This window comes from Tachyglossus aculeatus, chromosome X1 (assembly GCF_015852505.1).
Source record: "Tachyglossus aculeatus isolate mTacAcu1 chromosome X1, mTacAcu1.pri, whole genome shotgun sequence".
Taxonomy (NCBI): Eukaryota; Metazoa; Chordata; class Mammalia; order Monotremata; family Tachyglossidae; genus Tachyglossus; species Tachyglossus aculeatus.
In genome coordinates this window covers 114733011-114760537 of record NC_052101.1, presented here as the reverse complement: position 1 = coordinate 114760537, position 27527 = coordinate 114733011, and the positions used below count along the sequence as shown (strand labels likewise).

At 52.6% G+C, this 27527-nt stretch overlaps 1 protein-coding gene across 3 annotated transcripts in view; it reads left to right on the top strand.

Annotated features, from left to right (window-relative positions):
• Positions 1-26155, top strand: part of KDM4B (lysine demethylase 4B) — a 219573-nt gene extending 193418 nt beyond the window's left edge. For 2 of the 3 annotated variants that reach the window (XM_038772312.1, XM_038772314.1), the window contains 10 exons: positions 841-1019; positions 3870-4092; positions 7941-8017; positions 8319-8374; positions 8677-8785; positions 15724-15909; positions 16020-16184; positions 17063-17182; positions 23518-23610; positions 24848-26155. In XM_038772312.1, coding sequence (XP_038628240.1) covers positions 841-1019; positions 3870-4092; positions 7941-8017; positions 8319-8374; positions 8677-8785; positions 15724-15909; positions 16020-16184; positions 17063-17182; positions 23518-23610; positions 24848-25033 — 1394 coding nt within the window. In that variant the 3' untranslated portion in view covers positions 25034-26155. The remainder of the gene's footprint in view (positions 1-840; positions 1020-3869; positions 4093-7940; positions 8018-8318; positions 8375-8676; positions 8786-15723; positions 15910-16019; positions 16185-17062; positions 17183-23517; positions 23611-24847) is intronic. The other variant, XM_038772313.1, reaches the window with a different exon arrangement.
• The last annotated feature ends 1372 nt before the right edge of the window (positions 26156-27527 follow it).

The following is a 27527-nucleotide window of genomic DNA, read 5'->3' as shown; positions in this document are numbered from 1 at the left end:
TAGTGGAAAGAGTGTGCGCCTGGGAGTCAGAGGACTTGGCTTCTTGTTCAGCTCTGCCACGTGCCTTGCTGTGTGACTTTGGGCGAGTCACTTCACTTCTCAGGGTCTCACTTTCCTCATCTGACAAGGGAGATGAAGCCACCTGTTCTCCCTCTACCCTAGTTTGTGAGCCCCATGAGGGACAGGGACTGCGTCTGGCTCGATTTATCTTGGATCTATCCTGGTGCTGAGTATAGCACTTGGCACATAGCAAATGCTTAGCAAGCACCACAATTACCATTATTATTGTTGTGTCTGAGAAATCTCTACTCCCAGTCCCTGTTATTCTGGCTCTTTTCTCCCCATCTTTGTGTCACGCCTCCCCAGTCCCATCTCCCCTACCAAGAATAATGACCCCTTCCAGAAGCATGGTGTGACTCTTTCAATGCCAGGTGATATCTGGGGAGAGTCGGGGAAGGGGAGGGAGGGTTGGGGCAGGTTGCCTGGGTATGGTGGCCTTCTGCTAAATGGAGGCTGGTACACAGTCCTGGCTGCCTGAAGCTCATGTCAGGCTGCCACGCTCCAGAGGCAGATGGAAATCTCCTTTTGGCCACCCCAAGGAACCTTCTGGGCCATCCATCCAGGCATGTCACGAGCAAGGGGCCCAGTATGGTCCCTGCCCCTTGCTGCTTTTCCTTTTGGTGGTCTGCGAATCTTACCAGTACTAAAGGCTCTCTCCTCCTCTCCCCCCTCTGTCCCCCTCTCTCCCCTCCCTTGATTTTTTCCTCTCCCCTGAGATCCCCCTCTTCCCTCCATTTTTTCTCCTCCCATGCCCTCCCACCCATTGCTCATTTTCTCCAGAAGCGTTTCCTTTCTCCGGGGAGGAAGATGTGAGTGATCCGGAGGCCTTGAAGTCTTTGCTTTCCCTCCAGTGGAAGAACAAAGTGCACAACTTCCAGGCGGAGAGGAAATTCAATGCAGCTGCCGCCCTGACTGAGCCATATTGTGCCGTCTGCACTCTCTTCTGCCCATACAACCAGGTAATCCCTGACCCTTAGACCCATCAGATGGGGCCAGCAGAACTGCTGACGACTGGCTTTTTTTGTAGCCTTTCATTTGTCTCTCTGTTTCTGAGCTGTTTGTGGCTTCCACTGACTTGAAACAATCCTCTCAGGAGAGTTTGGGCAGCCTCGTGTATCCAGTTGTCCCAGATCCTGAAAGGCCATTTCCTTTCCTGAACCAAGCGGAGGCCGCGACACAGGCTCTGGAAGGCCTCCCCTGACCGAGTAGAGAAGGAATGCTGCCCTCTTGGAGAATTTGTTGGGTTTAGGTTTTTTATATGTTGGTTGGTTTTGTTTTAAGTAGTATTTGTTAAGTGCTCACTGTGTTTCACACTGACCTAAGTAAGCACTGGGGTAGATACAGATCAGTCGAGCTGACATGGGGCTCACAGCCTAAGTGAAAGGGAGAACAGGTATTGGATCCCCATTTTACAGTAGAGGAAACTGTGGTGTAGATAAGTTAAGTGACTTGCCCCAGGTCTCATAACAGGCAAGTGGTAGAGTCAGGATGTTCCTACTTGACTTGTCTTCATAGGAGTGGGTGAAGAGCACCCAGAATGCTGGCTTTTTCATCTTGCCAAAGTGGCATTTTGTAGTTCGAGGGAGGCTGTGGGATGGGAAGGCGCCACTGGGCCGATGGACAGATTCCCCATTTTCCTTTTAAACCAGGATTTAAAGCCTGTTTTTAGGCAGAGCCCAAGTCCTGGGCTCACGAGAGGATAGGGGGAGATGCCAATCAAGACACCCTGTCTACTTGTTTTGTTTTGTTGTCTGTCTCCCCCTTCTAGACTGTGAGCCCATTGTTGGGAAGGGATTGTCTCTATCTGTGGCCGAATTGTACTTTCCAAGCACTTAGTACAGTGCCCTGCACACAGCAAGCGCTCAATAAATATGATTGAATAAATGAATGAATGAGAGAACCGTGTTAAAGCATGTGTGCTTGGGCCTGGTTCATCATGGGGCATTTGCTGAGAAGAGGCCTGGCTGTCTGCGTCAAATGTATTCCTTGCCATCCCATGGCTGAAAGATGCTGCCGGGTTCTAGGAGACTTGGTGTAAGGCACCCAGTTTTCCTACCTGCAGGGACTGTGTGCAGCTGAACTCCTCAAACTCTAAAACCAAGCCAGGCTAGAGACAGGAGACTTGGGGCATGTAGCTTTGTCGAACGACGTCTGGCCCTCTAGCGCCTTAACTGCCATGGCTGCATCTGTAGGGGTCCAGGGGTTGGGAGGAGCAAGACATAACAGTCTGACACACTGGGGCCAGGAGGTGATGGCCAGAAGACATAGATGCACAGTGCTGCAAACACCGGCATGTCTGTATGCCATCCCCTTCCCCCTCCCACCAGTGGCATACGGTCAGTACCGTAGGAGAGAGAGGAGGGTTTTGCTTCACCAGTGGAATGTGTCTTTCGCAACTCCTAGGTCGCCCCCCCCAGCTGTTTGTACAGAGGCCTGTCCCACGGGCTCCTCGGCAAATGGACCGTTTCTGTGTGAGCCTTGCCTTTGCCTCCTTCTCAGATCTGAACCTAGGAACGGCACCAGGTGGGCCAGAGCCAGGTCCCACCCGAGGGTTCTGGATCTTGAAAGAAATGCAACCTCGTTCCTTCCGTAGGCCCCAAATCTATGGATTAAAGAAAAAAGCTGCCTGGGCAGGCAGGAGAGAGAGGTGGGAGTCGCTAAATTGTTGGTGCCAGGGTTTTTTTTTGTTGTTGTTTTTTCATCAAATTCCTGATTCACTACCAAGAACCTTGAAATCTCCTTCCAGAGATTTTGCTTGCTGAAAAAGCAAGAGAGGAGATGCCAAAATTGAGACGGTGGGGGAACGAGAGGGAAATTTTGCTTTGATTCTTCTGGAGCATATGTGGGTCTTGAACTGATCTTGAACCCTTGGAAATTTCATCTTAATTTCTTGGAGTCACAGGTTGCTCCCTGGTGGTACTCTGGGAGGAGCACTGAGCCTTTCACTCTGCCAGGGAGCCATTTGGGCTTTGCTGCAGTGACTGCACCATGTCGGGTGCATTGCACTAAGCAGGCCTCTTTCCAGGCACCTTAGGAGGAGCCATGACTGACCAAGAAGGGCACCGCTTAGCAGTGATGGCACCTTGTTGGCTAGCGTGGACTAAATGGTCTCTTAAACCCACCTTTGACCCCACGGCTCCCTCCAGTTATCGCTCCATCTCCTTCCTACCGTTCCTCTCCAAACTCCTTGAGAGAGTTGTTTATACCCACTGTCCCCACATGCTCTCTTTCATTTCTCTCCTTGGCCCCCTCCAATCTGGTTTCCTCCCCCTTCACTCCACATAAACAGCCCTCTCTACAGTCAGCAGTGATGTTCTTGCAAATCTGACGGCCTCTACTCCATCCTAATCCTCCTAGAACTCTCAGCAGCCTTAGATTCTTGGACCGCCCCCTTTTTCTTGGACCATTATCTAACCTCAGCTTCCCTCACACTCTTCTCTCCTGGTTCTCCTCCTATTTCTCTGATTGCGCCTTCTTGGTCTCTCTTGAAAAGATCGACAGATATGTACATAAGTGTTGTGGGACTGAGGGTGGAGTAAGCCGGGGAAAAGAGGAAGGCCTCTTTGGGGAAGGCCTTTTAGAAAAATGATCCGGGCAGCAGAGTGAAGTATGGACTGGAGTGGGGAGAGACAGGAGGCAGGGAGGTCAGCAAAAAAGCTGATGGAGTGATCAAGACAGGATAGGATAAGCGCTTGAATTAACATGGTAGCAGTTTGGATGGAGAGGAAAGGGTGGATTTTAGCAATGTTGTCAAGGTAGAGGGCCAAGGGAAGACCTGGCTAGGCACTAATGAACTCTTCTCCTTTAAGCCCTCCCAGGCAGACAAAGAGGGGTCCCAAGCTTCCGCTGCAGAGGGCTCCTCCTTACTCCAGCTCTCCAAGTGTGGCCAGAAGACCAAGCCCCTGATCCCTGAGATGTGCTTTACCTCAAGTGGCGAAAACATAGAGCCTCTTCCTGCCAACTCGTACATCGGTGAAGATGGAACGAGTTTCCTGATTTCCTGCTCCAAGTGCTACCTGCAGGTCCATGCCAGTGAGTCGAGGCCTCCCTGAAGGGTCTGCGCTCTGGCAGGAGTCGGGGGTGGGGGGAGCATGAGGAGGAGGAACAGGATGAAAACACCGGCTGTGTCTCAGATGGCTCTTGGCTCCCCCCCACTGGGACTTGCTAGGGATTTGGAAAAGTCTTCCGAGAGAAGGTGTCAGAGGTATAGTCACCTCAAGTCACCTCTTGCTTCTTGGGTTCTCTGCGGGGAACCCAACTCTGCAGTCACCCCGACTCTGAGTCTCCAACTTTCCCTTTGGGAGGGAAGGCCTAGAGTTGGATGTTGCCCTGGGCCCCCACCCCCCTTTTCCTTCTGGTAATCTGTGGCTTCCTCCCCGGTTTGAGGGCGAGATTTTAGAGGCTGAGAGGGGGCTGGAGCAGCACGGGGGCCAGCGAAGGGGTGCCAGGCGAGGGAGCGGGGGAGAAAAGGATGATTGGTCAGAAGGAAAATGCAGGAGCAGTCGGGGAAAAAAAGCAGAGCCTCAGGGGTGCCAATTAAAGGTCCGCAAAGATCACCCAGCAGCACGGGGAGGGGAGGCGGACCCAGATGGCAGAGCGAGTCGCCTTCCGTTTCCAAATCCGTCTTGGAAAACGTCCCCCGTTAGAAACCCAAGGGCAAAATTGTGTAACTGCCGAAACTCCAGCAGATCGGGCCTAGAATGTTTCCAGTTGGAGATTGGGCCCCCGTGGAGACAGCATCTATTAGAAGACAGCCCATTCTTTTATTGGGAACTTTTCTCCTCCTGACATACCTATTACAGGTCTGCCTCCCAGCTCTTCTTCATGGGCAGAATGGGAAATGGACTCCAGGGATGTCCTTCCTGGGAGGACAAGAAGCTCCTCCAATGTTTTGCTCCAAACTTCGCACCCTTTGCCCATGGATCAGCTTGGCTTTTTGCAGGGCACAAGCTTTCTCCTTGTGCCAGTGTCCCCCAATGTATTCTCCCCCTGGTTCAGTCCAGCACCCGGTGGTGGATTGGGCCAGGATTTAAGGTTAACTGTCGCCTGACCAGGAAACTGACCCAGTTTCCCTTCTGCTGGTTCCTCCTCCTTCCCACCCCTCCAGGGGAGAGTTGGGGAGAGACCCAGCTGGGGAAATGCAGGCCTGCCCACCTGGACGGAGCTGCTTTGGAGGAAAGGGTAGGGGAGGAAGAAGGGTAAAAGTCATAGCCGACACGAGCTTTTTGGAGTGACCTGAGGGCTGCTTTCATTTATCCCTTGGACCATCTCCAGTGGCTTGACTGGTCCAGCAATAGCTGTCCTTAAATATTACTGCCTCGAGACCTCTCCCTTCCAGAAGAAGGCGGAGACAAATTCTTTGGGGCTCCCCATTGAGGTGGGAGAAACAAGCTCTAGATAAGGGTCCAGGCTTTCCTTTTCATTCCCTTTGCCCTGGAGTTAATTCAATCTCCTATTTTAGTGCCTCGGTCCTACAAGTTTCAGGCTGTTCTGTTCTCTTTTAAGAACATCTTCATAAAGGATCAATGTGGTGTAGTGTTCAAGAGCCTGAGCCGGGATGTCGGAGGATCTGGGTTCTAGTCCCAGCTCCGCCACTTGTGCTGTGTGACCTTGAGGGCAAGGCAGTTCACTTCTCTGGACCTCATACCCCTCATCTGTAAAATGGGGATCCCCTGCCTAGAGAAGCAGCATGGCTCAGTGGAAAGAGCACGGGCTTGGGAGTCAGAGGTCATGGGTTCTAATTCTGGCTCCACCACATCTGCTGTGTGACCTTGGGCAAGTCACTTAACTTCTCTGAGCCTCAGTTACCTCATCTGTAAAATGGGGATTAAGAGTGTGAGCCCCACGTGGGACAACCTGATCACCTTGTATCCCCCCCCAGTGCTCAGAACAGTGCTTCGCACATAGTATGTGCTTAACAAATGCCATTATTATTATTATTATTATTATTATTATTCTCCCTCCTACGTAGACTGTTAGCCCTATGTGAGACAGGGACTGGGTCCAACCTGATTAACTTGTATCTACCCCAATGCTTAGAACAGTGCTTGACACATAGTAAGTGCTTAACAAACATGATAATGATGATGATGATCTTCTGAGCTAGACCAGGCTTCAGAATAGTCAGTTCACCGCTCTGGGGGCTGACAAATTGAACCTTCTAAAAAACAAAATGTTTGGAGGTTGGTGGGAGGGCAAGAGACTTGGAGGTGGGGGAAGGAGGAATGGGGAGAGAAGAGGATCCTGCAGAGCTCTGGATGGTCCAAAATCAGGCAGTCATTCGATCGATGGTATTGACTGAGCGCTTAGTGTGTGCAGAGCACATGAGCTAAATGCTTGGGAGGTTCCAATCGAAGAGAGTTGATGGACACATTCCTTGTCCTCAAGAAGCTTCCAGTCTGGTGGGATCATGAATCGGGTTCTGCCTAACTGCTCATAAAAACACCGGGACCAGCGGGCGGTAGCCCAGTGCAAAGACCCAAGGAAGCCCCGGAGATGCCCGGCTGTGCCCGCTGCAGCCAGTTGAGATTTGCAGCCAGTCAAGGTGGAGTGGAAGATTGCGACTCTGCTATTTGACCTTGGCAGATGGGAGGTCACATCAGCCTGGAATCAGATGAAATTACTTTTATGGTTTCAGCCTTGGAGACAAGAGGTCACCCTGCAGTTCAGCACAAATGTCTTTTGAAGAGAATTAGAATTAGAACGAAGGTTGAATTCCATCGTGGCCTCTGGGGACCAGGAGGCCTCTCGGCTCCCCGTCACAGTGGACCTGGAGCGGCAGTGGCGAGCCTTAGGAGGGCTGTGTGCTCTTACCCCAGGGGGGCTCTGCAGGGAGATGTGACCTCCCCTAATGGTGGAGAAGTGAGGGGTGGGGCGGGGGATTGGGTGTGAATCAGCAAATTCTGCAGGGGTTGGGAGGCTGACTGCCAACTCGCTGCCAGCTCAGTTTGAGCCCAACTCAGCAAATGAGAGGCCCTGAGTAAAGTCTTGTGCCTGCGCCGTGTGATTTGGCTCAGACATTACCCTGGCAGTTTGGTTGCTTGGGGTGGGGGCGTGAGGGATGCTTAGAAGCACCAGAGGCATCTCTGTTCTTTGTCTCGGCAAGGCAGCTTCTCTTTCCCTTAGGTCCAGATGCGGTGATCCCAAGTCCAGAGTTTTCCTCTTGGGATCTCTAAACCTGAAAAATCAATGCTGAAGTTTCAGCCTGCCCCATCCAGCTTTGATACACTGAACTGGAATATTTATGGAGCACGGTTTCCATTTTCAACCCATTTCTCAAGCAGCTTCCCCAACCCTCCATCGCCAGGCCCCCGAGCTCCCCCACCGACTGTGTGCCCCACCCTCCAGGCAACTGTGTCAGATCTGTTTTCATGGCCTGTCCTTGACTGAAAGAGGCTGCGGGTTGAGGAGGCTGCTGTGGCAGGAGGGCTGAGTCTCGGGCCTTATCTGTCTGGATAAAGGAGCTTCTCGGACTTGTGCCCTTCCCCGCCCCGAGCCTTTCCGGGTTCTGCGTGGCAGGCATGGCTGACAGTTGCCAAAACCCCGCTAACCCTTGATGGCATCCTATGCACTGAACAGGGACATGAACCTGCGCATTTTAGCCCGTCGAGGAGGCTTAGACCTCTCTCGACTTACTACCCCCCAGGGTGTTGAGAGAGCGTGCTGGCTTCTTCCCCTGCTGCTTCAGCCTTCCTCAGGACCTCTGAACTCCAAGCATCCAGTTCCTTGGTTTCCCTTCTGGGATTGAGGGCCTGAATGAGGCTAGAGAGCCCCCGGTGCCGGTCTTGGCGGTTGAGGCCCAGTTCTGGAAGGCGGCCCGCTCAGAGCAGCCGGTAGCTGGGGCAGCCGGCCTTCCGACCCGACTACTTGGTTTCTTTCAGGTTGTTACGGAATCCGCCCTGACCTGGTCAATGAAGGTTGGACCTGTTCCCGGTGCACAACCAACTCCTGGACAGCGGTAACGTACTCGACGTAATCATTCGTCACCCCCTCTGGAAGACCCCTAAGCACGAGGGCCGAAGCGCCCTAGATCTCGGCCCGTTAATCGGCCAGAGAGTCGGGGCTGAAATGTAGAGCTCGTGGGGGAGTTAGTTGGAGAAATCCACCCCACTCCCCCACCCTGGACTCACAACCCGCTGAGAGGCTCAACGTTGATTCCAAGCGGGAGAGGAGGTGGGCGGCTGGCGGCTTCAGTGGAGAGCGGAGGGCTGGCGGGATGGCACTGCACATTAATCTGGGTAATGGTTTAATTACTCCAGGAATGCTGCTTGTGTAATCTCAGGGGAGGAGCACTTCACCGGACGACTGACAGGAGGTAGGTGGGGGAGCCCCAGCACAAATGTCTCGTGCTTGCCTTTCTGGTCCCAGCTTCTTGGGGCTGCCGATCTCTGGGGTCAGAGCAGAGAGCGGTGATGCCTCTCTGGTGGCCAAAGTCCACCTCCATTTCAACATCCTGGCAGGGAGGTGGTTGGTGGGAGGGGGAAAGGGATTGGCATTGGTGTCTCTCGTGGGGCGTGAGTAGAGGAATGGTGGCCTCCGTTGGGCACCGACCGTCTCGGAAACAGCCGCACCTCCAAGAGGGTTCAATCTCGCCCTCATGATCTCGTCGGTTTCCAGGTGGATCCATGTGATATGCGCGATAGCTGTCCCAGAAGTCCGTTTTCTTAACGTGCTCGAGCGTCATCCCGTGGACATTAGTGGAATTCCAGAGCAACGGTGGAAATTGGTAGGTGTCCCTTTGGTGGACAGAAGAGCTGTTGTCCTTTCGATCGAAGGGCCCTCCTCCAGTCCGATCGCTCCCCGGGCCGGGTGGCCGTGCTGCCATGCTCTAGAGGGTCAAGGGTTGAGCTTCTGGCGCTCAGAGAAGGTTTCAGTGTTTCGGAGTCCCCAGCGTTGTCCAAACTCCCATTGCTGCTGATGGCTTAAAATGCACCAATCAAAGCCAGCTCCTTCACATCTTTTCCCTCCGGCACTGGTAAATAGACCCTTTGGGAGAACCCCCTCGCTCCGGGATACTCTCCCAACCACTTAGTACTCTGCACAGAGTAAGCACTTAATAAGTACAAGTGATCGATAAGGCAAAAAGCCCTCTGGGCGCTAGTGCCATTTGTATGGAATCGTTGGTGGGCCTGGATTCAGAATCTTCTGTCACCTCGGAATCCTCATCTCCCTTCTTTGGTCTGAGATCCCAGAAATCCTGAGAGTTTTCCACAGTCCGAAGCTTGGCCCATCTGGGGTTGGTCTGGCCCAGCCATCAGCTGAGGACGGACCAGCCGTTTTCCTCCTGGCCAGCGGAGACTGTGTGGGGATGGCGAGGGGGAGGTTGGGGAGTCCTTGAGGATGGACAAACACTTCCCGGACCAGGGGCAGGGTGACCGCGGAGGGGAGCCGGGCCACTTGGCACCTGGGAACGGGGGCAAGAATCAGTTAAGCTGGTGGCCGGGTGATGAGGAAGAGGCAATGTTGGCTTCCAGAGTCGTCCCTCCGGTGTGGGCAAATGGGCTCAGTACACCAGTGTGGATGTATAAAGCATCCATTATTCAGGTGGGGTGATGGAGCGGTACGTTGCGATGCGCAAGTGATAAATCCCCCAGCTTGGGCTCTTTATGGATCGCCTGACATTTCCAGCATGCATCCTCTTCATTACCAGCACTTGTAACGATGAATTAAAAATCCTTTTACACAAGACTCACTTGTACTGCTTAATGGGGCCTCTCAAGGAAGCAGTTAACTCCTTCCTGGCCATCTACCCGCCCACTGATCTGAGAGGCATCACTATCCTGGGCCAGCGGCAGACCCCGCTGCCCGAGACCACTGAGGTAGTGGCAGTCTTAATCAGTCCCATTGGCACTTCTGAAAGGAATTGGGGTCCCTTCCCTGACGGCAACTTCTGGCTTGAACTTCCCCCAGTCCTCCCCCGACTCCTTTCGACCCATTGTTGTTGTCTTTGTCTCCCTACCATGCCATCAGGCTGCTTCCTGGACTCCCCTTTCCCCAGACCATTCCTCTTAATCAGGCCTGAAGGAAGTGGGGCACAGAGAGAGCCCCAGGTCAACAAAGCCAGGGCCTGAATGGGAGGGCAGGTCTTCTTGCCGCGTGGGCACTGTGGCATTCGGATGAAATGGTGTCCACGCGCCTGCATCTTCATCTGTGGCGAAACGTGAGTCCCGAGGAGAGCCAACAGGTGTAGGCGGGAGGTGTAAGTGTTGGAGGGAGAGAAACCTGTCAGGGGAAAGGGATGTTGTGCCGAGTGTCCTCTCCCAGAAGGCCCGGGCTGGGCACGTATGCAGGCGGGGTCTCCGAAGTAGTTATTGTGTCCTGTGATCGCTTACGGCCAATGAGTAACAGGTAGCCAGCTGTGTGTACAATCGGCCAAAAGGCTGTCTGGCTCCCACCCCGCCGCATGCCACCACATGCTGCATTTCATTATCTCTCAGGCACAGATGCCATGGGCCTGGCGGTGTCGGAGTGGCGAGAGCAAGTGCAGCCCCCACTAGGGGTCGCCGCCTGCCTGAATCCACAGGCACCAGATGGTACCTGTCGGAGCCTGGCGCTGGGCCCTCATGCGGGCGGGAGCGCTTTAGCCCGTTGACAGCCCCGGCCCGGACCGCCTTGGCCTTCCCTAAATAGCCGCCTCCTCTCGGCCCCAGATCATTGGCTGCCGCAGAGCCGTGACTCCGAGTCTCAGTCTCGGCTGCTAATCACTTTAATTCATTCTCTAGCGAGGAGGCAGGCGTCCATGTGGAATGTCACAGCCGCTGAATTGGATGGCCGGGGTGGGGGGTGGCAGGAGCAAGCCCGAAAGTTGGTTCCTAGGCTCAACTTGTGGGACCGGTCCCCACTTCCTTGCCTGCCTACCCACTCGTAAGCTGGTGGCAGGATGCGGGGGAGGGGCATTGACAGATCCTGAAAGGGCCCAGGCCCGCTTGGGTGCTGGTCAGTCAGTCAGTCGTATTTATTGAGCGCTTACGGTGGGCAGACTACATTCCCTGCCCACAACAGACTTACAGGCTAGAGGGGGAGACAGACATTAATATAAAAAATAAAATTACAGGTATGTACATAAGTGCTGTGGGCCTGGGAGGGAGGGATGAGTAAAGGGAGCAAGTCAGTGTGACGCAGAAGGGAGTAGAAGGAAAAGAAAAGAGGGCTTAGGAAGGCTAAGAAGGAGATGTACCTTCAGTAAGGTTTTGAAGCGTGGGGGGAGAGTGATTGGTTGTCTGGTGGATATGAGGAGGGAGGGCATTCCAGGCCAGTGGCAGGGGTAGTTGGTGCGTGCATTGCCTTTACGAGAAAACCATGAAGGAGGCATGGCCTAATGGAAAGAGCATGGGACTTGGACTGAGGAGAAGGTACCTGAGTTCCAGTGTCAGCTCTGCCACTGGCCTGCTGGATGACTTTGGACAAGTCATTTCCCTGAGCCTCAATTTCCCCATCTGGGACATGGGGATTCAGTGTTTGTTCTCCCTCCCTCCCCCTTAGTCTTTGAGCCCCGTATGGGACAGGGAGTGTGTCCAACCTGATTATCTTGCATCTACCATGGCACTTAGAATGGTGCTTGGCACAGAGTGAGCACTTAACAAATAATGTAATAATATTATTATTACTTGGCCTCACTTTCCTCACCTATAATCACTTTCCTCATTTGTCTGACTGTCTGACCTGATGATCTTATATCTACCTCAGTGCTTAGTACAGTGCCTGACAAAGAGTAAGCACTTAAATACCATTATTATTATTATTGTTGTTCTCTGTTAAAGGGGGATGAGATACCTCTTCTCCCTACTGCTTAGACTGTTTACTTAATGTGGCAAAGGGACTGTCTCATTTGATTTTGTTTTAACTCCAGCGCTTCGCACAGTGACTGGCCCATACTAGAGTTGTCCTTCAGTTTGAGGATGCTGGCAGCGAGACTCTAGATAGTAAGCGCTTAGAGAAGCAGTGGGACCTAGGGGCAATAACCCAGGCCTGGAAGTTGGGGGACCTGGATTTTCATCCCAGCTCTCCCACTTGCCTGCTATGTGACCTTGGGCAAGTCACTTGCTTTCTCTCGGCCTCAGTTTCCTCATCTAGAAAATGGGGTTTCAGTATCTGCCCTCTCTCTGGGGTGTCTTGTATCTACCCCAGTGCTTAGCAAGTGCTGAACAGAGACCAATGTTATTATTATCATTATTATTGTTAGTATTAACAATAATAGCATTAATATTATTGCCACAATCCCCCCCGCAACATAGTGGACCCTGGGGTTGTTGGGATGCACATGGGAAGTTGTCACGTGCCAACCCTGAGGGGTATGGTGGGGCCTGCTGCCCCCCACCCTCCTGGGTCCCCAGCTGTGGGGGCAGTGCGGGCGACATCGGACTCCCAGCCTCATTCATCCCAGGGCTCCCCCCATTCGCACTGTGCAACCTGTGTGCCACCCCCAAGCCACATCTTACTTGCTCAAAAGCCTCACCCCTCTTCACCTCCTGCACTCCCAGTGGGCAGGGGGGACTCTCTGGTAGGGTGGCACCAGCTTATTTGGTTTTGAGCCCAAAGCAATTGTGTCTGTGGTCTTTACTTTGGGCCCAAAGCCCCCATACCTACGATGTCTCAACCCTAGCCCTGTTAGCTGTCTGCAGTGTCTTGGCCCATCCATTCCTTTGGCGCAGCAATGGAGAAAGCCCTCCATTCCGATTGGTTCCCTCACCCTCTAGCAATGCTGAGCCTCATAGTAGTAGTGTATTGGGCTTGGGGCTGCCCAGGAACGATCGATCGATGGAGGAGATAGAACAGAGCTCTTCCCCCGAGCCCCGACCACCCAGGCTTCATCAAGTCTCCTCTGCAGATTTTCCATGTTTCTTCCCGGGCACCTACCCATCAGGGCACTCCTCCTCCACCACCACCACCCCAGCCCAGCTCTACATTCCCGTTTGAAAGTGGGGTGGGGAGCCTCAATCGTTGTAGCGGGCCAGGCTTTTCTTCACTCTCCGGCCTAGCTCCACGTTCCGTCGGACTCGGGATGATTCAGAGGGCCCGATGGATGCGGGAGACAGCTTTGGCCCAGAGAACCCGACTCTCCCTAAGCTGAGGGCCTCTCTGCCCACCCAGGCGTGTGCTTTCTCAGTCGAGACGGTGCACTTTACCGGGGCCCTGATTAATGGGGTATCACGGGCCCCAGGGTAAATTATTTATGACGGGGAAATTCAGAATAATTAGCTGTCATCCCTCAGAGGAGTAAATGAATTGTGCTGTTCATCGGGTCCGAGACAGTCCATTCTTTACCTTGTGCCCTGATGGGATTTTTCAGCATGCATTTGCTAGAAGGGTTTTCTTCCAGTAGGAGGGCCAGTTACCCGTCTTCCTGGCCCACAGGGGTACACTTCCCTCTCCCCCTTCATTTCCCTCAAACCGGCAGGCTTCAGTTTTTCCTGTTGTGGATGCTTCAGAGTTAGGGTGCCTGAACTGCTGTCTTTGGGACTTGTGGGAAGAACCTCTGCACTTTTTCCCTGATGGGCCTCTTGATGGACTGGGGCTGTGGTCTTAGCCCAGCCCCAACCAGTGAGGGACTCTTACCTGGCTGGGGAGTGGCATTGATTGGAATTTAATTATGGCACTTGTTGAGTGCTTGCTATGTACCAAGCACTCTTCTAAGTGCTGGGCTAAATACATGATCAGGTTGGCACAGTCCCTCTCTCCCCTGGGGCTTACAATCTAAGTGGGAGGGATTTAACCCCCGTTTTCCAGAGGAGGAAACAGGCCCAGAGCAGTGCAGTGACTTGCTCAAGGTCACACAGCAGGCCAAAGGTGGAGCCAGGAGGAGAACCCAGGTCCTCTGACCCCTGGGCTCTTTCTACTGGGTTGCTCTGCTGTTGATGCTTGTCTACTTGTTTTGTTTTGTTGTCTGTCTCCCCCTTTCTAGACTGTGAGCCCACTGTTGGGTAGGGATTGTCTGTTGCCGAATTGTACTTTCCAAGCGCTTCAGTGTTCTGCACACAGTAGGCGCTCAATAAATACAATTGAATGAGTGAATGAATGGAGAGGGCCAGACATATGGGAAATGAGGGAAAGCTAGACTATGGGGCCCGAGAGGAGGAGTAGACTGTGAGCCCACTGTTGGGTAGGGACCGTCTCTATATGTTGCCAACCTGTACTTCCCAAGCGCTTAGTACAGTGCTCTGTACACAGTAAGTGCTCAATAAATACGATTGATTGAGTAGATCTGGCCTTGAGGCTGGGACTGGAAAACTTTAGCCTCAGAGTGAACTGCCAGGAAATTGTTGCTGCCTCTGCCTCCACCCCCACCTCACCGTGCTCTCTCCTATCTGGAACTCCCCCCTCCGTGGCTCAGTGGAAAAAGCACGGGCTTTGGAGTCAGAGGTCATGGGTTCAAAACCCAGCTCTGCCACATGTCTGCTGTGTGACCCTGGGCAAGTCACTTAACTTCTCTGAGCCTCAGTTACCTCATCTGTAAAACGGGGATTAAGACTGTGAGCCCTACGTGGGACAACTTGATCATCTTGTATCCCCCCAGCGCTTAGAACAGTGCTTTGCACATAGTAAGCGCTTAACAAATGCCATTATTATTATTATTATTATTATCTGGTAAATGGGAGGCTCTCCCACCTTCAAAGCCTTACTGAAATCCCACCATCTCCTCCAGGTGGCCTTCCATGATTACTCTCATTCATTCAATCATATTGAGCGCTTACTGTGTGCAGAGCACTGTACTAAGCGCCAAGCTCTCATCTCCCCACCCCCTACTGTGTCGCCTCTGCTCTCCAGTCTGTCCTAGCTAAGCACTTCAGGTACTTGCCCTGACCCCCTAACACTTTTTTAAGTATGTTATCTTTATACTCAGTTGCTTCCCCTACCTGTGGTTTCTTGTAGTGTCTGTCTCCCCCACTAGACTGTAAGCTCTTGGAGGGCAGGGAGTGTGTCTATTTTATTGTGCCCCCCCAAGTGCTTAGTACAGTGCGCCCCCCTCCCCTCCCAAAGTAAGTGCTCAACTGATTAATCAAGGCTGCCTGAGGCTGAGTCTGTCGCAGAGATAAAGCCAGGAGTTCTTCGGGTTTTGCAGTGTCTATGTGAGGCCTACCTTGGCTCTTGCCAGTATCTAAGACCTTGGCGGTCTGGGGGCCAAGGGGATTGTCAGTTGCTGATACCCTAGGCCCTTTGTCGTTGGCTATTCAGACCGACCCTTGGTCCCCGAGCCTGGAGGCAAGAAGCACTAGTCAAGTGGCCATCCTGCCTCAAGCCAGCCCTGGGGAACCTACTGCCTCCTCTGACAGATCAGCCCTTCCCAGGGCTGGCTTGTCAGAGGACAGGATAGGTTTCCCAGTGCTCACCTGTCTTTCTCTGATTGCAGTGTCTTCTCGTGTCTTCTTGTCTTCTTCTTAGAGAAGCAGCGTGGCTCAGTGGAAAGAGCACGGGCTTTGGAGTCAGAGGTCATGGGTTCAAATCCACGCTATGCCAATTGTCAGCTGTGTGACTGTGGACAAGTCACTTAACTTCTCTGTGCCTCAGTTCCCTCATCTGTAAAATGGGGATTAAGACTGTGAGCCCCCCGTGGGACAACCTGATCACCTTGTAACCTCCCCAACGCTTAGAACAGTGCTTTGCACATAGTAAGCACTTAATAAATGCCATTATTATTATTATTATTATTATCGTGTGTCTCCGCAGAAGTGTGTGTACTGTAGAAAGCGGATGAAGAAGGTGTCAGGGGCCTGCATCCAGTGCTCCTATGAGCACTGCTCCACCTCCTTCCATGTGACCTGTGCCCACACCGCAGGCGTGCTCATGGAGCCCGATGACTGGCCCTATGCGGTGTCCATCACCTGCTCCAAGCACAAAGCTGCCAGCCCCAGCGTAAGTGTGCATGCCCTCCCCGCCTTGTCTTCCCCTCCCCCCCCCCCCCCCCCCCCCCCCCCCCCCACAGGACCACCAGCATGACCCCTTCCTGTCCTCTCCGGTTCCAGGGCCAGCTTCTGAGGGAGGTGACCCTGGGCCAGACAGTCATCACAAAGAACCGCAACGGGCTCTACTATCGGTGTCAAGTGATCGGCATGACTACCCAGACCTTCTACGAGGTCAACTTCGACGACGGTTCCTACAGCGACAACTTGTATCCCGAGAGCATTATTGTAAGCGGCGCCTCTTCCTCCCCCTTCTCCCTCTCCCACCTCCTTCTCTTCAGAGGGCCAGTGCCCCTCACATCTCCATGCGAGGGAGGAAATAAGAAAGGCTCTAATCACCTAGCAACCAGAAAGCAGCATGGAGGAGAGGAAGCCATAAATGACCCCACATGTCTCCTGTCGTGAATGGTTTCCTCTCCTGCTCAGCTGGACCAAGTGTTTTCTAGTCAGCTCCCTTTCAAGGAGGCATTGATGTTGATGCGCCTGGGTCTGCCTCTCCCTTTTGGGCTTTTGGGTCATTTTTCTAGATTTCAAGGGAGAATGGAGTGACACGAGTCAGAGTGTTGGTGCGAATGAACGTTGGGAGCAGGCTTTTTATTAGTATTTATTATCATCATCATCATTGATAATGATGATTTAAAAAATCAACTGCAGCGTTTAAGCACTTAATCTGTGCTGAGCACTGTGCGAAACATGAAGATAATCGGGTCATGATCCCTGTCCTCAACAGGGCTCACAGTCTTAGGGGGAGGGAGAACAGGCATTGAATCCGCACTTTCCAGTTGAGGAAACTGAGGCCCAGAAAAGGGAAGTGACTGGCCCAAGGTCACCTCACTCCCGGGTCTGGGCTCTTAACAGGCTATCCCAGGTTCCAGCCATCACGGTACCATTCCGGCGTATGTTCCTTGTTTTTCATGGAATAACAGAGTGCCACAGCCCCTCACTGGGCGGCTGTTGTTGGAGGGAGCTGGCACGTCGATCTGGTTTGTAGACATGTCTCACTGTCACCCCACTGGAGCACAGTAATCTCCCAAAGAACCCATTCCCTCCCACTCTCCTAACCTGCCCCTGGACAAGACCCCTGACCCGTGCTGTTCTGTCCACAGAGCCGAGACTGTATCCAGCTGGGACCCCCCTCCGAGGGGGAGGTGGTTCAGCTCCAGTGGACTGATGGCAACGTTTATAAGGCTAAGTTCATTTCAGCCCAGATCAGCCACATTTATCAGGTAAGTGGAAACTGTTGAGCGGCCTCATCCCAGCTCAGGGGCGCCGATGGCTGAGTGGTTTCAATTGCGGGAGAAAACCCGGGGGCGTTTAAAGGTTAAGTTCAGGCACTGAGCTTCATCTCCCTGCCTGGGTGGTTGGTCCGTCTCCTCACCAGGATCAACCTCGAGGTGGGCATCCCACGGCCAGTCTTTTGAGGTTTTATTTTCCTGTCCCTCCATGGTCGTCGGCTGCGGGAAAGGAATGCAGGGGTCGATTGGTCGGCACGGGGCTCGTTGCCTCTATTTTCCTCCTCCTCCTCGTGATCATCGGCATTTCCTGAGCACTGTACTAAGCGCTTGGGAGAGTACATTGAGGGCAGGGAATGTGTCCACTACAATGAGCTTACAGTCCAGAGGGGGAGCCTACAGTCCAGAGCGGCGAACACCTCCCTGCCCCTGAGGAGGATGGGCAGACACAGATTTTGAGCGTATGATAGGTTCACGAGTTAGAGAATACGCACAAATGATAAAAGTAAGGAATTAAATAGGCAAAGTCACCCTAAGTGCTAAAGTTGCTGTTGGGATGGTGTGACCCCGAAGGTGGGCCTCACTTGGGGAAGGCCAGAAGGTCTCAGAAGAGGGAAGTGGTTTGGCAGATTTGGCGGGGGTGGGGGGGGTGGGAAGTTTTCCAGGAAGGGGGAAAGGGTGTGAGCAATAGATCCGAGAGGAGACAATCTCCCAAGCGCTCAATCTGGTGCTCTACACGTAGTGAGCGCTCAATGCGTTACCCTGGACTGATTGCTCTCAACTTTCTCGATCAATCAGGCAAAGAACAGTTAGGGCCTAATCAAGTTTCTGTGAGGATTGCTCACTGCAGGCCATCTGAGTGTGGAACTACATTCCCCTACGCTGCCTCCAGCTAATTGGCAGCTGGTATTTGGGGCTTCCCTCGTAATAAGCAATGATAGCAGTAATAATGGTGGCGTTTAAGTGCTTACTCTGTGTCAAGCGCTGGGGTAGATCTAGTACAATCAGATCAGGCCCAGTCCGTGTCCCACTTGAGGCTCACAGTCTGGAGTTGGTGGGGGGAGAACTGGCATTTTCTCCCCATTTTACAGATGAGGAAATAGAAGCACAGTAATGTAAAGTGACTTGCCGAAGGTCCCACAGTTGGCAAGCAGTAGATCCAGGACTAGAACCCGGGTCTTCTGATTCCCGGCCCTGGGCTCTATCTGCTGGGCCATGCTGCTTCCTGTCATACCTTCCTGTGGCACCTTGTTGGGAAGGGACTGAAGAGGGGACAGGGCAGTTCCCGGTGGCCAGGGAGGCAGGCCAATATGGAGCCCAGGATAGAACCACCGGCACTCCCAGGAAGCAGCTTTCAATCAGAAGAAAATGCCTACCTGTCCCAGAATTCCCTAACTGTCTCCGATACCTCCGGTGCTAAATTATGGCTTAGAATCCCAAACTCAAACCATCCTCTTGTTAGCTAGCCTGGGACTCTGAAGATACGCATGCATGATCTTTACTTCAAGCTAGCCAAGCAATCCAGGACTCAGTGGTATCTTATGGAGCACTTCCTGCATGCAGAGCACTATTCTAAGGGCTTAGTACAAACCTGGCTATTGGAGTCTGGTTAGGTTACAAAGACCAAAGTGTGATGGATGCAGAATCCCTTGCATTCATTTTGGTCAGAGAGAGAGAGAGACTAGAGAGACAGGAGACTCTAGACTGTAAGCTCATTAGAGACCGGGAACATATCACTAATTCTGTTGTATTGTACTCTCCCAAGCACCTAGTACAGTACTCTGCACATAGTAAGTGCTCAATAAATACCATTGATTGCAGGGGAGAAGGGGGTGTGGAGAATTATGGGTGTGTGATCCTCCCAGGGAGATCTAGTATCTGCCAACTCTTTTATGTTGTACTCTCCCAAGCGCTTAGTATAGTGCTGTGCACATAGTAGCATGGCCTAGTAGAGATGACAGGACCTGGATTGTAATCCAGCTGTGCCATTTGTCTGCTGTGTGATTTTGGGCAGATCTGTTCACTTCTCTGGGCCTCAGTTACCTCATCTATAAAATGGGGATTAAGACCGTGAGGCCTTTGTGGGAAATGGGCTGTGTCTAACCCGATAAGCTTGTATCTACCCCAGTGCTTAGTACAGTGCCTGGCACACAGTAAACGCTTAGCCAAAACCATAAAGAAAAGTAAGCGCTCAATAAATAGCATTGATGATGATGATACTGATCTAGTGGATAGATGGGTGCCCTGATTTGGTGCCACCCCTTGATCCCTTGGAGGAGTGTGCCAGAGATGATGATGATAATGGTATTTGTTAAGCGCTTACTATGTGCCAAGCACTGTTCTAAGCACTGGGGTAGATATAAGGTAATCAGGTTGTCCCACGTGGGGCTTGCAGTCTTAATCCCCATTTTACAGATGAGGTAACTGAGGCACAGAGAAGTTAAGTGACTTGCCCAAAGTCACACAGCTGATAAGTGGTGGAGTTGGGATTAGAACCCACGACCTCTGACTCCCAAGCCCATGTTCTTGCCACTAAGCCACACTGAGATTTGTCTGTTTCCCTCCTGCATCCCAGTTCCTTTCATCCGTCCCGGGGAGAGTGACACTGGCTTGGCTCTGACCTTTCCTACTGCTTAAGCTTGAAATGAACTTTCCTCTAATCCTCTGCCTTATTTCCTTATCTCCCCAAGTCTCTTCTAGTTTGGGTTTTGGCTTTTAATTGTTCTTGCGAGGAGCAGTGCTAAATCCAGAGGGGTGGGTGGGGCCCTTTCCCCTCCCCAGCAAACCGGGCTGCTTGGATCTCTCTTTCTGGACCATTCCCTCTCTCCCCTCCCCTCCCCCCCCACCATCATTTCTTTCCTGCAAGAACCAAGATAATCCCCTAGACCCTAAGTGGCTCATTGGGGTGGTGGGTTGGGGGGATCTCAGCCTGAACATTTCAGAGCCAGTGTTGCTCAAGAAGAGTCCACACCACAAATGGGATAAGGAGTAGAATGGAGCCCCCTCCACCCGAATGCCCCTTGGGGCCAGCCTCAGCTCTTAATGACCCCCCTGGGTGAGTTGAGCAGTGGGCTGGGCCAGGGCCCTAGGGTCAACATAGGTTTCCCTGAGCGAGCGGCCCTGTCAGCTGGGGTCTGGCCGTTTGCTCTGCCGGCTCTCCTGGGGGTATCCCTCCCCAGTACACACACCCCGGTTGATGTGGGCTGGCAAGGGATCCAGCCTCACTGAACAACCACGGGAGACACGATCTGCCCAGCAGCTTTCACCAGCGTGAGAAAGCCCCGTCAGAATCAAGATGCACCTCCCGTCTCTAGCTCAATCCCTTTGCGGTCAGATGAGAACGCCGGTAGAGAACAGCTCATTTTGGAACCCCATTTGGGAGCCGGGGCACCAAAACCCAGTGTGAGCCCGTCCATCCATTTCCTGTGGAAGTGTCCTCTCGGGATTAGCGGGGAGGGGAGTTTAAAGAAATGAAAAATCTGATCTGCAGATTTCCCTTAGGATGGCCTTTTATGGGTAGTACTGCCTGACATTCAGCAGGCTCTTTTGATTAGTAGTGAGCTATAACAGACTAATAATGCACTCCCTCGCGTTTACCATCCTCGCTCTGGGGCAGGGATGATAACTCTAAGAACCCGATAAATAATCACGGCTGGAATCTCCAGAAAGGGCTCTTGGTGGATTCTCGACCCTTGCTCCAACCCCTTTCCTCCCCCAGCCTCCTCTGGGGAAGCAAGAAGCCGGGGACTCGGGTGGCCAAGGAGGCGATACCTGATGCCCTTGGGGTTGCGATCTGGGCTACGTTGTCTGGCAGCCAAGCGCTTAGCCTCTGTGCTGGCCTAAATGGTCAGCCAGGGCCTAGGCTTTGCTCCTGTTTGGGGCTTTCTGTTCAGATTCCTCTGGGGCTCCCGCCTCAGCCTGCTCTCTTGTTAGGCTAAGCCCCACAGCCATGGCATTTCCCTAGCCCCGGGCAAGCCCTCAGACATCAGGGACAGGGATCACATCTCCCTCCTCTGTATGTGATTCTCCCAAGCACTTAGGCCAATCCGTTGCCCATAGTGAGTGCTCAATCCAATCAATCAATCAATCGTATTTATTGAGCGCTTACTGTGTGCAGAGCACTGTACTAAGCACTTGGGAAGTACAAGTTGGCAACATATAGAGACAGTCCCTACCCAACAGTGGGCTCACAATCTAGAAGGGGGAGACAGAGAACAAAACCAAACATATTAACAAAATAAAATAAATAGAATAGATATGTACAAGTAAAATAAATAGAGTAATAAACGTGTACAAACATATATACATATATACAGGTGCTGTGGGGAAGGGAAGGAGGTAAGACGGGGGGTTGGAGAGGGGATGAAGGGGAGAGGAAGGAGGGGGCTCAGTCTGGGAAGGGCTCCTGGAGGAGGTGAGCTCTCAGTAGGGCCTTGAAGGGAGGAAGAGAGCTAGCTTGGCGGATGTTGGGAGGGAGGGCTTTCCAGGCCAGGGGGATGACGTGGGCCAGGGGTCGACGGTGGGACAGGCGAGAATGAGGCACAGTGAGGAGATTAGCGGCAGAAATCCATACCATTAATCAATGGACTGGTCGACTGACTGTGCTTCAGGAGAACCCCTGCTGCTCAGAGGGACACATTTGATCCTTTCTGAGCAGGGACTGGAGCAGTCTGCCTCTCTGGCCTTTGAGAAGCTGAAATTTGGGGCTCTCCCCTTGTGCTCCCTTTCCCACCGCCAGCCATAGGCCTTGTCGATCCCTGCAGATCAAAGGGTTTGAACTCGAAAGTCTCTGAGCCACTTTGGACTTGGGTGACGATGGACCGGTTCCCCAAACTAGTCTGAGGAATATTGATAGCCCCAGTATATACTGGGGGCCTGCTGAGTGCAGGGTATTGGGGACAGACAGGAGGAGAAAAAGACACCACCCTCACGTTGTTTCCAGTTTAATGGGAAGACAGCAGGTGTAATTGAATGAATATCCCATAGTTACGAGTGAGAGAATAGTGATTGGCGACAGGCCCAAATGGTTAAAGAAATAAAAAAACAGGAGGTAAATTGGTCCTGAGGTGAAGGAGGGGGTGGCCTGACGAGAGCTGGGAAGATGATTCAAGGGAGGCCTCCTGAACTCCTTGGGTTTGTAAGAAAACGTGGAAGGGGGTGGGGGGGATTCGGTGAAGCTTGTGGGGATGGAGGGGAGGGAGTTCCAGGTAGGGTGAAGTCTGGAGTGATGGTCTGGAGTGAGAAGGAGGGTATGAGTTGAAGAATTTCCATCCACTCCTGAATTTTCCAGGTTAAAGCAGTTATCCTTTAACTAGCTTTAACCTCTCTCTGGTCGGGTGCTAGTCAGCAGTAGCTAAAAGAGCATCTTCAAAGAGAAAAGAACTTCTCCAAATAGTTATCAAGTTATTTGAATTCTTCCTGCCTTTGTCTCTTCGTTTGTGGGGGTTTTTCTTTTTATTTTTTGGTAACAGACATCTTCCCTTCTATACTGGAGAGGTAAGGTAAATTAACCAAGGGTCAGAGAGAACAGTTGGGAGCAGGAAGCTGTTTCACATCCCCAGATTTTTCGATCTGGCTGATGAGTGTGACAGGCTTTAAAGCACAGACACATTTGGGGAGCTGGAGTGGTTTGGTTTTGTACAAATGACTGACCAGCTGGGCATAATCACTGGGTGATTCGGGGAAAGTGGGGAAGGGGGAGGGGACAGTAAACATATTCTGACTCTCCTAGGCTAGACCTCAGGATGCAGGAGAGGCTAAAGCCAGTTTCCCAAGGCATTGGCACCGTTTGGTCATTTGCGGACAGGAAATGGATGGTGTCTCTTGGGCCAAATGCCCCCTGGGGGGAGAGAGGGCAGTGGAGGAGACATTGGACTTGCATCCCTGCCTGGACCTCAGCATAGAGTCTCTGGGGCCAGACTGGGTCATCCCTGGCACTCTTCTCTCTGTCGCTTAACTGCCGGGGGCTTCCCACCTCCCCAAGGAATCGCACCTCTTCTGATGTCGGAAGTGGGTGGTTCAGAGCTCGTCTGCTCTGACTGTTGGTTGATTTTTTGAGCATGGGGCATTCAGGAGGGAGTGAGTGTGTATCCAGTGAGCTTTTGCACCCCACTCCCAGGGTCCCTTGTTACACCACTGCAGGATATGCCCTCTGCTCCCGCCCCCTCCTTCGGACTGAATTTGGAACTTGGGTGGTAACTCAGCCGGAGGCGCCTCTCTGACCCAGGGACATCTGACCTGTCCTGCGCCCATCACTGAGGGGACCAAGAACCGGGAAGGGTGGGCTCTCAGACTCTCATTCAGATTTTTTCTTTCTGTTTCTGCTGCAGGTGGAATTTGAGGACAGCTCCCAGCTCCTGGTGAAGCGCAGCGATATCTACACCTTGGAGGAGGAGCTTCCCAAGAGAGTAAAATCCCGGCTGGTAGGTGGCTGAGCAGCCCACGGCAGGAGATGCTGTGGCCGACGAGGCTCCGGGATTGAGGGGAGAGAGAGAGAGATTTTCCAGCCAGGTTCAACAGGATTCCAGCATGTCAACTGGAACCCTGTTAGTAAATGCTTTTCAAAAAGGCAGGGGCAGAGGGGGTTGGGATAGGCTTTCCTGGACCAGGGGAAGAGGGGTTGGGCTCCTAGTTATCCAGATAATTGCTTCAGCTCTGTCTGGCTGGCTTTGTACAAATTCTCTTCTTCCCACTTTTCACCTCCCACACAAAGTGAAGACCTCAGCTCTCAGGCCCCTAAGCAGTGTCCCCCTAAGTAGTCTGTAAAGAGGGGCAAATGGAACATTCCCCTTCTCCCCTGGCACACATACACACTCTCTCTCCCTCCCTCTCTCCTTCCCTCCCTCCCTCTCTCCTTCTTTCTCTCTGTCCCCCTCTCACCCTCTCCCTCTCATACTATTGGCAAGCATTCATCCGAAGGAGGTTGAGCAAGCAGTGGTGGTGATTATTCCCATTATTACACCACCTCCTCTGGAGGTCCCATCCCTGAAGGAAGCAGAGTAGTGAACACAGCACCCTGGTGGTTGTTAAGATAAACACACCCACACACACTTTGGCTCCAGTTTTCTTAAAGGGGATCAGTAGATCCTGGAGATAAGGGAGCTACTTCTGCACAGATTTACAGATTTCAAGGTTTCAACCAGGCTACAATTGTGGAATACATTCAGCCACCAGGAACCGTACTGAATGTACAGCAGGGCTAATGGGCACTGCTGACCTTCTGATGAGAGAGATAATATGAATAAGAATGAATAGGAAAGAGCATTTCCCAGCTGGCCTCAAACACCTCCTTATCCAATTGGTGAGATGGCACCTGCATCCACCAGGATCGAAGTGTTTAAACTATGTGGTTTCAGAGGATATTGGGCTGGAAAGAAAGGTGATGATGGTATTTGTGAAGTGCTCACTGTGTGCCAATCGCTGTTCTAAATGCTGGGGAAGATACAAGGCTATCAAGTTGTCCCACATGGGGCTCACAGTCTTAGTCCTGATTTTCCAGATGAGGTAACTGAGGTGCAAAGAAGTTAAGTGACTTGCCCCAAGTCACACAGCTGACAAGTGGCAGAGCCGGGATAGATGGAGGGGAAGTGGAGGGGGAGGAGCGGCTGGGTTCTGGTGAGTCACTTTAATGACGGCCATGTGCTCTTTTGTCTCTCACAGTCTGTCACTACCGGGGCCCCTCCAGAAGATGCATCCACAGGAGACGAGGCCAAGGCAGCCAAGCGTCCACGGGTGGGCAGTTCCCGGAATCCGGAGGACTACGGACAAGGCCACAATTACCTGGCCTTCATGGAGTCGCTCTTGCAGTCCCAGTACCAACCTGGGACCCAGAGCAACCTGTTTTAACAGGGGTGGGGTTTTAAACCCACCTCCTGCCGCCACCCCACCACACCCCACCATCTCCACACTCCCCAAGGAAACCATGGAGCCAAGTGGAAATCCCCTGCTCCCCACCCTGCCCTCCCCTGTGCAATAACTTGCTGTGAATTCCTCTTATCTACCCTTGGTGTCGGCTGTCCAAAAGACTGGACAGGCTCCAGGCTGCCTCAGTTTCTGGGGGTCACCCCTGCTGCTTTCCCAGGGAAGGAAAGCATCTCCCCAGCTCTTCCACCCCCCACCCCCTCACCCTCCCCAAATCCCTAGTACCGCACAGCTCAGGTGCTGGGAAGGGGTTTGGCTTCCCCTTTCTGGGCCAGGGAAAGAGGGGGCTTCCCTATTGGTGAAAGCAAACTTGACTCTCAATTTTTAAACCATCTTGGAACAAGGTGCTATTTCCCCAACATCTCGAGCAGCGATTCTGTACAGAAACCACCTTTATTAAATTCTTTCTATAAACACACGTCACTAAAAAACAAAACGGAGGAAGACAAACAAGGAAGGATGTCCCCCAAACTGGCTTTATAAAGCAGTGGCTTTAACAAAAACACGAGAGCCTCAGCCCGCATTTTCTTCCCGGGTTGGATAACTGGTCGGGGTCCCACCGAATGGAGGGAGAGAAGACAGCTCGTTGGATTCTTTTGTTGCCATTTTTGACTATTATTTGTCTATGTCAGGCAGGGCCGCGTAAACTGCCATGTCTTGGCACGAAAGACGTGTCTTGGCATGGAAGGTCTGTCTCTGTCAGGGGCCACCCATATCACTTGAGGGGCTGAGGGGGAGATGAGCAAACAGGAGGGTAAACATGGGGGCCCCCTCATACGGAGAGGAAGTAAGATTGTCCCAACCTATGCTTCCCCAGCCACCACCATCCCTTTGCCATCCCTTCCCTCTCCCCCACCCTCGCATGGCTTTCAGCTGGGCTCTCTGATTTCGTGTTAGCCCTGCAGTCCTTTCTCCGTAGAGGAGGGATTGGGGCAGGGGGTGGGCTCTTCTATTGCTCTTTTCTGTGTGCACTGCCAGCCCCACCCACCTCCCCCCACCCCGTAAAGCAGATTGCCAGGCAGTGCCCTGGCTCCTTCTTCTTCTCCCTCTCCCTCCGCCCCCCCCCCCCCCCCCCCCCCCCCTCCGACTAGCCAAATAAAAACACTTTCTTTTCTGGTCTGCTTGATTTCTCCTTCTTACCATGGTGAGAATCATCGCATGATGGAAGCCTTAGAGGAATCCTTGGATGTGTGGTTACAAAGGCCCTCCCCCAGACCCCAGCAGTGGCCAGGAGCACTTTTCTGTTGGCACGGAAACCTTGCAGGGTGACCTGTTCTCATCCCCACTCAGGGCAGAGCAAGACAGGGCGGGAGGTGGGAGAGTTGGTGGTGGGGATGTTGTCAGGGGGTGGGGGGGGGGGGGAGTCATACTCTGTCACACCTGTACCGGGGGTGGGACCTGTTTATTCATGAATATTGATCAAGGCAGGAGACCAGCCTATTGGGGAGTAGGAGGAACTTGGGGCACTTCTACCTACCAGTTGAGAACATGGAGCCAGAGTAATGCTACTAGGGGACAGTGTTTGGTTGGGGGGGGTGGCGGAATTTCTTTTTGAGCACTGAGGGGGAAGCCAATTTTTCAGAGTCCCAGCTCCTCCCTGCCTCGGGGCCGCCTCCTAGAGAGAGTGGATCCGCTCTTGCAAATGCCATAGAGATAAGGCAGGATCACTTTGCCCCATCCACATCCTTTATGGGGAGCCATTTGGGGGTGTGGAATGGTGGGGGTGGGGCAGTATTCAAGCTCTCCCTCCTTTTTTTAACACTTCCTGCCTCCGGAGGCGGCATCAGGGGAAGGGTGTTCTTTCTGTGAGGTGTGTGGGGGATGTGTGTGTTTGAAAAAGCAGCTGTTTTGAACTGCAAAGTGAATTTGTCTCAGGACCATCTCGTGCTGAATGAGAGAGAAAGAGAGAGAGAGATGTCGGGGAAAATCAAGCAGGGCTCCAATGCTTTTCTCCCCGGGGTCCCCTGGCAGGATGGAGGGGAACGGCAGTGAATCAACTCCTCCTTTCCTTTATCTGGCTTTGCATCTAGCCAGAGAGATTGCTCCTTCATATCTGTCTCCTGGTGTTCACTAGAAAATGATTTAGAGGATAATTTGCTTGTGCAAAAAAAAAAAAAAAAAGGATGTTTTAACAGTTGTCGGGCCAGAGAGAAATATTTAAAGGGGGAGGGGAATGGAGAGAATGGCAACAGCAGAGGATTTCTTTTTATTTTGTTTTTGGTTTTTTTGGTTGGGGTTGGGGAGATTGATGGGGGAAGGGGGAAGGGGAGAGGGATGGTGGGAGGGAGGGAGGGGAGGCTAGAACAGGAATTTTCCTCTGCATGAATCAGCCCTGGCTGAAGTAGCACCATTACTGTATTCATATATAGTGTACCTTTTCAAATACTATTTATACTGTCAAAATCAAGCACCAGTGTGT